General features: G+C 42.6%; 1 protein-coding gene across 1 annotated transcript; it reads right to left on the reverse strand.

Annotated features, from left to right (window-relative positions):
• Nucleotides 1-3,053: 3,053 nt before the first annotated feature.
• Nucleotides 3,054-4,449, reverse strand: LOC131239355 (uncharacterized). The gene has a single exon (XM_058237033.1). The coding sequence runs from the start codon at nucleotides 4,129-4,131 to the stop codon at nucleotides 3,271-3,273; it is 861 nt and encodes a 286-aa protein (XP_058093016.1). The 5' UTR covers nucleotides 4,132-4,449; the 3' UTR covers nucleotides 3,054-3,270.
• Between the last annotated feature and the right edge of the window lie 6,167 nt (nucleotides 4,450-10,616).

Below are 10,616 nucleotides of genomic sequence, written 5' to 3' on the forward strand. Positions count from 1 at the left end.
CATGAGTAACTCTCTAATGTTGTCATCCCCCAAAACTAAACCATTTCAAAGACGAAATTTTGTTATCAATGTCCTCTCTCCTTTCTTTCGAAATGCCCCACATTATGGCAAATTTTGAGCATACTTAACCTCTGATTAGTTCGACCACTGAATCAAGGAGCACCCACGATGTGCCAAAGAGATTGAAAAAATGCTATCATGCCTTCACTACCATAAACAATGTAAAAAGAGACAATCTTACATTGGGAGAGACTAATTAGATTCTCACCATGGACGATCACACCAAATGTCATCACTCTTTCCCAAACATATGCTTCATGGTCAGAGGCAAAAGAACCGGTTGATCACATTTTCCTGCACTCTGGGATGGCAAGAGAAATGTGAGCTCATTTATTCATCCTTCTCAATTTATATTGGGTTCTAGGGTGAGGAATGGAAAATTTCATGGGGAGATTGGTGGTGGCATTTTGGGCATTGTCCATCTAGAGGCCAAATTCTTTGGAAGATGGTACCTTGATTATGGAGGGGGATTTCCAAAGTGTTTTGAAATTATCTTCATATATGGAACCGTGGAGGCTTTCATTCATCGTGGCTGTATACCAGCTGACGCAACTGATAATATTGGCCAAAACCCTGAAAATTTTAAGGTGGCTGGTAAATGGCATATGCTGGTACTAATCCAGCAATATGGCAAAGGATACTTGGCTGTTTTTAATTTGCAAACTTCTTCATTCTTTGGGTCTTCAATGCATCTACCAGAGCAGTGCCATTGGATTGGTTCACTGGGCCCTTCACGGGATGCCTTACGCTTATCCTATCCAAGTCAAGGTTACCAACCTGGCTATATCTAGCGCTGAAGTCTCCTGCAATGGAGATCCCTTATGCTTACCCTATCCAAGTCAAGGTTACCTGGATCACAGGTTGTCACGAAATGCCAGTTCCTCTAGCACATGGTACACTAGGGGTAGGATCATGTGGATCGCTCCAATACATCTGCCAATCATCATTTACGCCTTATCCCAACTAATAGGCATCGGGTACATAAATCATACTCCACCCATTCCACTCTACCAAGGGCCATAACTTCAGTTAAACCATAGGTCATAAAGTCTTTTCTTACTACATCCACCCACACCCTTTTAGGCCTACCCGTTGCCCTTTCATAGCTTTCAACTTGTACAATTGTACCAACTCACTCTTAATCGGCACAGTTCTTGGTCTACATTCACATGACCAAACCATCTAAAACTACTTCCCCTCAATTTATGACCTACAATGTTGTCAAATGGCATAAGCATTCCTATGTGACACAAGGGGACTGTGTGCATACGCAATCTCAGTCATAATTGCATATGTGATAGCATAACTCCCAAAACTTTCTCCTTTTGAAAAAAAATTATAAAACAAAACAATTTATAATATATAAAAAATGCATAGAAATGCTACAAGTGTAGAGATTTTTAGTTTTATTACCAATTCCATTAAAATTTTGTTGTATTTATTACATCTATTAGACTATAGCAAGTCAACTCACAAGTAATCAAATGAATGCATATTTATGGGAGTAAAAATAGCAAGAGAGTAATAGAGTATAAGGGTACGGAAAATGGAGGGTGAGAGTGCGTATTTATAGGCAAAAAGGGAGAGAATTAAGCAAAAAAAAAAAAAGTCCCAGCCATTGGGACATTATGCTATTGCATACTAAGTATATGATGGCATAAGATGGCATACACAATCGCCGCATAAAGCCCAACAGTCTAAAAATTGCATATGCCACTATGGCATATGCAGTCCATGCCCTCCAAATGGCATATGCAATTGCCTATGACAACATTGATTACCTATTGGTGCTGCTCCTAAGTTCCCTATTCATTATATGCACTAATAACATTGATTACCTCCTCTCCAAACACAAGTATTACTAATAAAATCCTATTACTTTCCTTTAACATCTGCAACTTTATCCTTAAAATCTTTATCTACCAATATTCCTACCCCATTTCTATTATTGTCCTTTTCTATATGCCAAAGTTTATACCCATCAATTTCTCTAGTTTAGGCCCCTTTTTCACTTGGTCTCCTGAACGCAAGCTATATTAACTCTCCTTCGTTTCATCGTATCTACTAACTCTACTCTTACCTGTCAGTGTTCCTAATTCCACGTGGCAGAAAAATCCTATTATCCTAAACTAGCTTCTTTACCCATGTGCATCTAGAATGGCAGCAAAACCCTTGTCCACTTCTCACAGCAATGGGGCATTGTTGCAGCACGTTGCATCTAGAGGACACCCTAAGCAACCATTGCCCAGTCCTCACCGCTTACCAGGAACACCCTAGCATGAGTTTGGAATGTCATATCGTTCAAAAAATACATCCGCTAAGTAGATGCAATATACTTCTACATATGAATTCATACTGCAATCTCCATATGAAATTATGAATGTTATTATTATACCCTGCATGCATAATGTTACATTATAAGCATGGTACTGAATTGGTAGGAGTATAAATCTCTACATTGTATATATACATTTGGATTACAACTTGATCAATAATAAGAGTACAGAATCATAATTTCGGATCGCTAAAAATAGTGATCCTGCTCGCAAATGACCCATAATTGGGATCACGCAGCTCAAAGATTAAGGTAAAAATGACCGACGTATTTGAGTAGGTTACTCTTTTTTTCTTTCTATGGATCTACAAATCATAACAAAGCATGTTCTTACTACTTAGCATCTACTCAAATCATATTATTAAAGAAAAAGCTCAAAATACAAGTACCATGTAATAATAGACCACCAACAATAAATAATAATAATCTAGCAGAGGATGTTCAACAATAGTCTATTGACAAATAGGAAAAATAAACCAACTACCATGAACAAAAGGAGAATTGCATATAAAATTCATTGGCCACTCTTTATCCAGTGAGCTAATCTGGTATGCATCCTCAGAATATGCATGATGATTTCTAGAAGCAAAACATCAAATATAACCGCCAATGAATAATCAAATCTTTGTAAGAAAAGCACAAACATGCCCACCAACCATTATCTCAAAAGGAAAGCGCTTTAATAACATTATCAAAAAAGGAAAGACGAGTTACATCAAGATATACAAAGCACGGCCGCAAGATAAAGAAATATAACCATTAGATTCCAAAACTTGCAAGTTCAAAACAACGAGCACCAACCGTCCAATTTTTGCCATGGCCGAGCATTTTCCACTATTTTGCCACTTACATTCACCCTACACTATCTGGAACCCTCACGTAAAGCTCTTTCCCAGCCTTTGAATCGCACAATACATTTTCCGGCGGGAGCCGACAGCATTTATCCCCATATCCTTGAGATCCTCCAATGTCAACAGCGGCAGCACTTCATAATCTACCTCATGCAATTCAAAGACTGGGGCATACCGACCCAACCCCAATCCGTTTAGCCACATGTGGACATCATCATCAAGTGACCGGCACCTCCTATCACTGATTCCATTCCTCTCAACGCTCGTTGTCCCGCACTTCCAATCTCGACCGTCAGTATTCTCCATCGATTGGATCGGGCTCCGTTCCTTCGACGGGCTTTCTGACCCTTCTGGGATGAAATCTCTAAACCCCCCATCCTCTTCTTCTTCTTCCTCCTCCTCATCGCCATTGAAACCACTTGATTTCTCATCATTCTCAGCTCCTTCCTCGACCCTCGAGACCCAATTCGACCTCACCCTCTTCGTCATCGTAGGGCCACCGGTAGCCGCTGCCGGTCCTCTCTTCGCCTTCAGATCCTTCTTCCAGCTCCCAATCACCACTGAATCCAAATCCCCAGATGGGTTCTTGTCCTCGGACTCTTGTATCTCGTGAGAATCGCCGTTCCCGATATTCACCAGCGGCCGGGTCTTCGACAACCCCTTCCCAGCCGCCGATTCCTTCAGCGGGCCACCAGGAGGAACCTTCCACTGCTTGCTTCTGCGAACATACGCTTCATAAGTGATTGCAGCAGCCGATTGCTCGCCTATGTCGCCTAATCGTACGCTGGGCCGCCGCTGCCGCTTCGAGCCCACCAAAGAAGGGCCGAGATTGTCCGAAGGCGGACCGTTTATCGGAGCTTCCGACGGTGGTTGTAAATCCGCCATTTTTCTCACCTCAAAAGAAAAGGCCAAAAGAAAATGAGAGTGGGGTGCGCAGGATAAGGAGGATGGAGTGCGCAGGATAAGGAAGCTTCTAGGAGAAGGAAATCCTCTTCTCACTGGTATTCTCTTTCTAAGTGAAATGAAATACAACGAAATGAGATGGAAATGAAATTGAAATGAAATGTCTTCTTCTGCGCATGTGGAGAAGGGGCGGAGGAGTGTCGGAGATGGGATGCGACTGACAGAAACCTAACGATATTTTCCTCTCTCTCAGTGAGGGAAGGAGAAAGGGTAGAGGACGGGAAAGGGCATGACTATAATGTGCATTTGCCTCAGCTAAAATTGTACTGATTCTTCCAACCTACACGTGTCCACACGTGGGTAGCCACTCAGTCTTTGGGCCCGGCTTTTACGGGCATCACTTCAAATTCCAATGATCTGATGATCTCAACCATCCATTTGCTGTCCATCAGATGAACCGTGAATATAATAACTGTAGTGGGATGGACTTCGAGAGAACGCAACTTTCCTGTCCGTGTGAAATCCACTCCGTCCGTCAGCTCATGTTAGGACATAGACCCTAGAGATTAGGCAGATCCAAAACTGACCTGGGCCATTTCCGTAAGAAACTGTGGGGATTGAACAACCGCCGATGAAACCTGGCCACAGGTTCTGAATCGGGCAGATATTTGCGTTTTCCATTCCTTCGTAATAACCTCATGAGCTCTCAATGGCCTATCAACATCATAGCCGTAGGAAGATTTCAACGGCGGACGTTTTCATCCCCGCACTGTTTTAGGATGAGCTACCGATGGCCTATAAACATCGTAGCCGTAGGAAGATTTCAACGGTGGACGTTTTCATCCCCACTGTTTGGGTGGAATGCTTCGCTTTTGAGTTTTGGATCTGCTTCATTTTTTCAATCGTGTAGTAACCGAAACGGATTGGCTACTCCAAGTTCTCTGTGGGCCCCACCATGATGTATGTGTTTCATCCATGCCGTCCATCTATTTTTTAGATCATTTTATGGTACGAGAGCAAAACTCAGGTATATCCCAATATAAAGTGGACCAAATGACACCAAAAAGTGTTGAATGAACGTGGACCATTAAAAACTTTTTGGGGGCCATAAAAGTTTTGGATCAAGCTGATTTTTGTTTTTTCCTTTCATACGGGTCTTTATAACCTAATTAATAGATTGGATGTCAAATAAACAGTACATTGTGCCTTAGGAGGATTTTAATAGTGGATATCCAATCACTATTATTTTCCCGTGGTGTGGTCCAACTGAGATTTATATCCCTCTCATTTTTGGGATTACAAACTAAAATGATCAGTAAAAATGGATGAACAGAATGGATGAAAAACATACATCATGGTAGGGCCAACAGAGCACTGACCGTCAGCCACCGGGCTGGTGGCAGGGGGGAAGCCAATCCGTTTCCTGTACTAACCCGGATGAAACTGATGGACGGAACAGCTACCAGAGGACATTCGCGGTGGGCCCCAAAAGGTTACAGGAAAGCCGCTCCAGATTTAGAAGCTAATATCATCCGGCGAGGGCTATCTATACAGTTTGATTAGTCTATAAGAAGGGCCACGATTTGGATGGTCTAGATCGAACTGAATGTGGGCCACGGCACGGCAGAGGAATTGCCACAGTTTAGCGATGTGGAGGAGACGCATATCGCTGACTGCGGTTGAGATTGTAGTAGGGAGGTGGAATTTTCGAGCATCTTCCTCTGGAGTCATTAATAGCTGATAAATGGAGGAGCGGATTAGGTGTTACCCGGGTAACACCTTAGTGGGTGTTATCCTTACTGTATGGGTCCCATGTTGATGAATATATTAATATCCACTCTGTCTATCTTCTTTTTAAGATAATTTTAAGATTTTATACAAAAAATCAAACAGATCCAAATCTACGATGGACCACACCATTCGAAATAATGGTGAATAGTCAGTAGAGACTTCATGTAGGCCATAAAAGATTTAGATCAAACTGATATTTGTATTTTCATTTCATCTAGATCTGATTGAACTCATCAACGGTTTGGATGGAAAATAAAAATTATTTATCTACTTACGGTGGGCCAAGTGAAGTTTTTAATGGTGGACGTTCAATCGCCACTGTTTCCTGGGGTGTAGTTCATCTGAGAATCGGATCTGCTTGAATTTTTGGGACAACGTCCTAAAAAGGGCTGGGAAAAATAGATGGACGGCGTGGATATAAAACATATCATCAAAATGGGCCCACGGTAAGGGTAGGTGTTACCCGGGTTACACCTAATCCGTTCCCGATAAATGGACGGCACGTGTCTCATGAGCAAAAAAAGGAAACTGAGAATCCGGAGGCTAGCAAAAACCGCAAGCGCTTGAGCCCTGCGCATCTCCATTCGCCAATTGGGAACACGCCTGCGAGATCTGAGCCTTTCGTTTGGTTCTGCCCAAAAATTAGGCATTTTCAGCCTTAGGTTGGCCACAACGTACAAACTAACTGTTTAAAGCCGCCGTTTGTTTTGTATGCTGCGGCCCCCTGAGGGGGAAATGGCCTGACTTCGAAGTGAAGAAATGCTCCTCGCAGAAGTGTGCACGAGCAGGAGCTCTGCACGTGCTAAATGACACGCGTGCAAGATCCGCTATGTTCACTAGATAGGCCCACATACCTATCACAGCCAGAGATGAGTGGCCAACCCCACTTTTGGACCAGAGAAAGTTCACGTGGTATTTATATCACATGTGTGGCTACTTTGGCACGTGTGGGCACTTTTTGGCTGTGGAAGACGGGGTTTTTCGCGCGCGGATTAGCCACTGACAGGTTGAGTGGCGAGACTGGCTACTCAAGTGACGTTACCAAGTTCCTTGGGCCCCACCATGATATATTTTTTGTATCCACACCTTCCGTCCATTTGCAGAGATCATTTTAGGTAAATATAGAAATAATGAGTTAAATCAGTAGACCCAGCATAGAAAACAGTGGGAACAGTGACACCCGCTATTAAAAACTTCTAAAGGCCAGAAAAGTTTTAGATTATACTGATATTTATGTTTTTTCGTATTTTATATCTTTTTTAACTTTTGAACAGGTGGATTTCAAATAAACATTATGTGAGCCTTAGGATAGTTTCAATGGTGAGAATCACTCTCCCCACTGTTTTCTGTGGTGGGATCCACTACAGATTTTTATCTCCCTCATTCTTTGGCTCATGCCCTAAAATGATATCTAAAAATGGATGGATAGTATGAATACGACACATACATCACAATGGGGCCCACAGAACTTAGTGACGTCACTTCAGTAGCCGACTCCTACTCAATTTGTCAGTATCTAATCCGCGTTCGGGTTTTTCCATACACGTGGTTAGATTTAGACATCTGGATGGTCCACGTCATCAATCTGGACCGGGATGATCCAAACCATCCATCAGTGGCACGCAATAGTAGATCAGCAAGATCATTCTTTGGAAGAGTGGACTGGACATAACGGACGGTCTAGATAGGCGAACGATGAGAACGAGTCAAACGCAACTCCATGCAAGATAAGGCTTTAGATGCACTTGGGCAAAATGATCAAGGCGTACGCGGATTAGCTAGTGAGTAGCGAAAGTGACATCACCAAGTTCTGTGAGCCCCACCATAATGTATGCTTTGTATCCACACCGTCCATCCATTTGGAGAGACCATTTTAGGGTATGAGCCAACGAATGCTTTAGAAAGCTCAAGTGAACCCACTATAGAAAACAGTGGGGATTGGACGCTTACCGTTAAAACTTCCAAGGACTGCAGAAGTTTTCGATTGAGCTGATATTTGTGCTGTCTCTTATTTAATGTCTTTGTTAACTCATGGACAGGTTGGATCTCAAATAAATAACATGGTGGACCTTAGGAAGGTTTCAGCTGTAAGCATCACTCTCCCCACTGATTTCTGTGATGAGGTCCACTGGAGCTTGCTCTGCTTCATTCTTTGGCTCATGTCCTAGAATCATCTCTCCAAATGGATAGACGGTTTGGATACAATATATATATTATCGTGGAGCCCACGTAACTTGGTGACGTAATATGGAGTCTCCCTACTCAGCTAACTAATCCGAGTCCACATGGAAGGGGATTTAGCTAATGACACGGATTTTGCTGCCGACAGACTTTTTTATTTTTTCAACTCTTTTTTTTATGAGCCTGCTAGTACACCCCACTGTCAGTTGACACTTCACGGTCAGCCAACCCCACTAAGGACCTGTACCAGGACCTCAGCGTTGAAACTAGGTATCTATCACTGAGACTAGCACTTACCTACTGACACGGATTTAGCTACCGACAGCCTTGCTACTGAAGTAACATCACCAAGATTTCCAATTGGAGAGATCATTTTAGCACATGAGACAGAGAATGAGTCAGATAGCTCGAGTGGACCCATTAAAGAAGCCAGTGAGAGATTGACGCCCACTATTAAAAACTTCTAATGGCTAACAAAGTTTTAGATCAAGATGATATTTGTGTTTTAACTTACTTCATGTCTCTGTTAACGTATGAAGAGGTGATCTCAAAGAAATATCATAGTGGACCTTAGGAAGGTTTCAAAGGTGGTCGTCACTCTCCCCTGTTTTCTATGATGGGGTCTACTACTGCTGTGGATCTACCTTATTGTTTGCCTCATATTCTAAAATGATCTCTCCAAATGGATGGACGGTGGGATACAACATATATGATGGTGGGCCCACAGAACTTGGTGACGTCACATCCGTTGCGAGTCTCGCCGCTCAACCTGTCGGTAGCTAATCCACGTCCTGGCCCACATGGGGCTACGGTGTAAATTGAGGAAACGGATTGGCTTCTCCCCCCTGACACCAGCCCCGTGGCTGCTGGTTGGTGCTCCGTGGCCCTCACCATGATGTATGTGTTTCATCCATTCTGTCCATCCATTTTTACAGACCATTTTATGGCTTGAACCCAAAAATGAGAGGTATATAATCCCAGGTGGACCACACCACATGAAAACAATAGTAATTGGATATCCACCATTACAATCCACTGTACTGTTTATTTGACATCCAATATATTGATTAGGTCATACAATCTCAGATGAGGGGAAAAAACAAAAATCAGCTTGATACAAAACTTTTATGACCCCAGATTGTTTTTTAATGGTCAACGCTCATTCAACACTGTTTCCTGTAATGTGGTCCACTTAAGATTGGGATATACCTCGTTTTTGGTTTCATACTGTAAAATGATTTGTAAAAATAGCTGGATGGCATGGATGAAATACATACATCATTGTGGGGCCCACAGAGCACCGACCACCAGCATTGGGTGGTGTCTGGGGGAATGGCCAATCCGTTTCATGCTATGCAACTGCAGATCACTATTCATTGAGGGCGAGAAGTATTACATGCGCAGCAGGAAGATATTTCAACCTAGGGCATCCACAGTGAAACCTCAGATCTTCATCACCGTCCAACTAAGTGGACCACCTCATCCCACCAACACCTAACAGGGAGCGGATTAGGTATTACCTCAGTGGGGGTTACCCTTACCGTGTGGGGCCCATCTTGATGAATGAGTTGTATATCCACTCCCCGCCCATCTGTTTTTTCAGCTCATTTTAGTACGTCATCCCAAAAATTAAGCAGATCCAAATCTTCGGTGCACCACACAACTAAAAATGTGGTGAATGACCATTAAAATCGTGTCATAAGCCACAAAAGTTTTAGATCAAGCTATCTTTGTATTTGACCTTCATCCGGGTCTTTTTGACATTACCAACGGGTTAGATGGCAAATAAACATTACGCATATGCTTACAGTGGGCTCTCAGAAGTTTTTGATGATGGGTCTACAATCACCACTGATTCCTGTGGCGTGGTCCACCCGAGATTTGAATCTGCTTAATTTTTTGGGACCACTTCCTAAAATGGGCAGGAAAAACGCATGGATATACAACAAATCATCAGTGTGGGCCCCACAGTAAGGGTACTTACACCTAAAAGCCAAAGCCAGTGGGTCCCATCGCCAATCCAATCCTTTCACTTTTTTTCTCTCGGCCACTAGTCCCAACTGTTCCGATTCGTCAAGTTAAGACACGCCCGATTCATGGTAAATCGGCCAGACTCACCCCAGTCAACGGTGACTCCTAGTCTCAACCAAGACCAAGTTAACTCAAGTGAGTCGGTTGTCAAAAAAATGTCTTAAATCTTAATTATTATCGACTAGTCTAAGCAAGTTCGATTCGAAGTCCAGCAACAATGTATCCGAAATTTACAAGGTCTTCGACCAGTCGAAGATTATGCAGATTCTGCACGGACTGTGTAAATTTGAAGCATCTCTAAGTGATATTAAAACTTTCTAAAGGTATTCTACGGGTTTTTAAAAAGTGTTCTCGAGTTTCAAAGGGTGTAGCAAGGTTGTTCGAATTGGGTAAATCCTTTTTTCTTTGTAATTTATATTTTTATAGTGGATTTTTATTGCTTTGTGCCGTAATTTTGCCCCAAA

The sequence above is a fragment of the Magnolia sinica genome, chromosome 3 (genome assembly GCF_029962835.1).
Source record: "Magnolia sinica isolate HGM2019 chromosome 3, MsV1, whole genome shotgun sequence".
NCBI lineage: Eukaryota > Viridiplantae > Streptophyta > Magnoliopsida > Magnoliales > Magnoliaceae > Magnolia > Magnolia sinica.

Bases quoted from the DNA above. Each gene is read 5' to 3' on its own strand.
- LOC131239355 (XM_058237033.1), bottom strand. From the start codon at position 4,131: ATGGCGGATTTACAACCACCGTCGGAAGCTCCGATAAACGGTCCGCCT.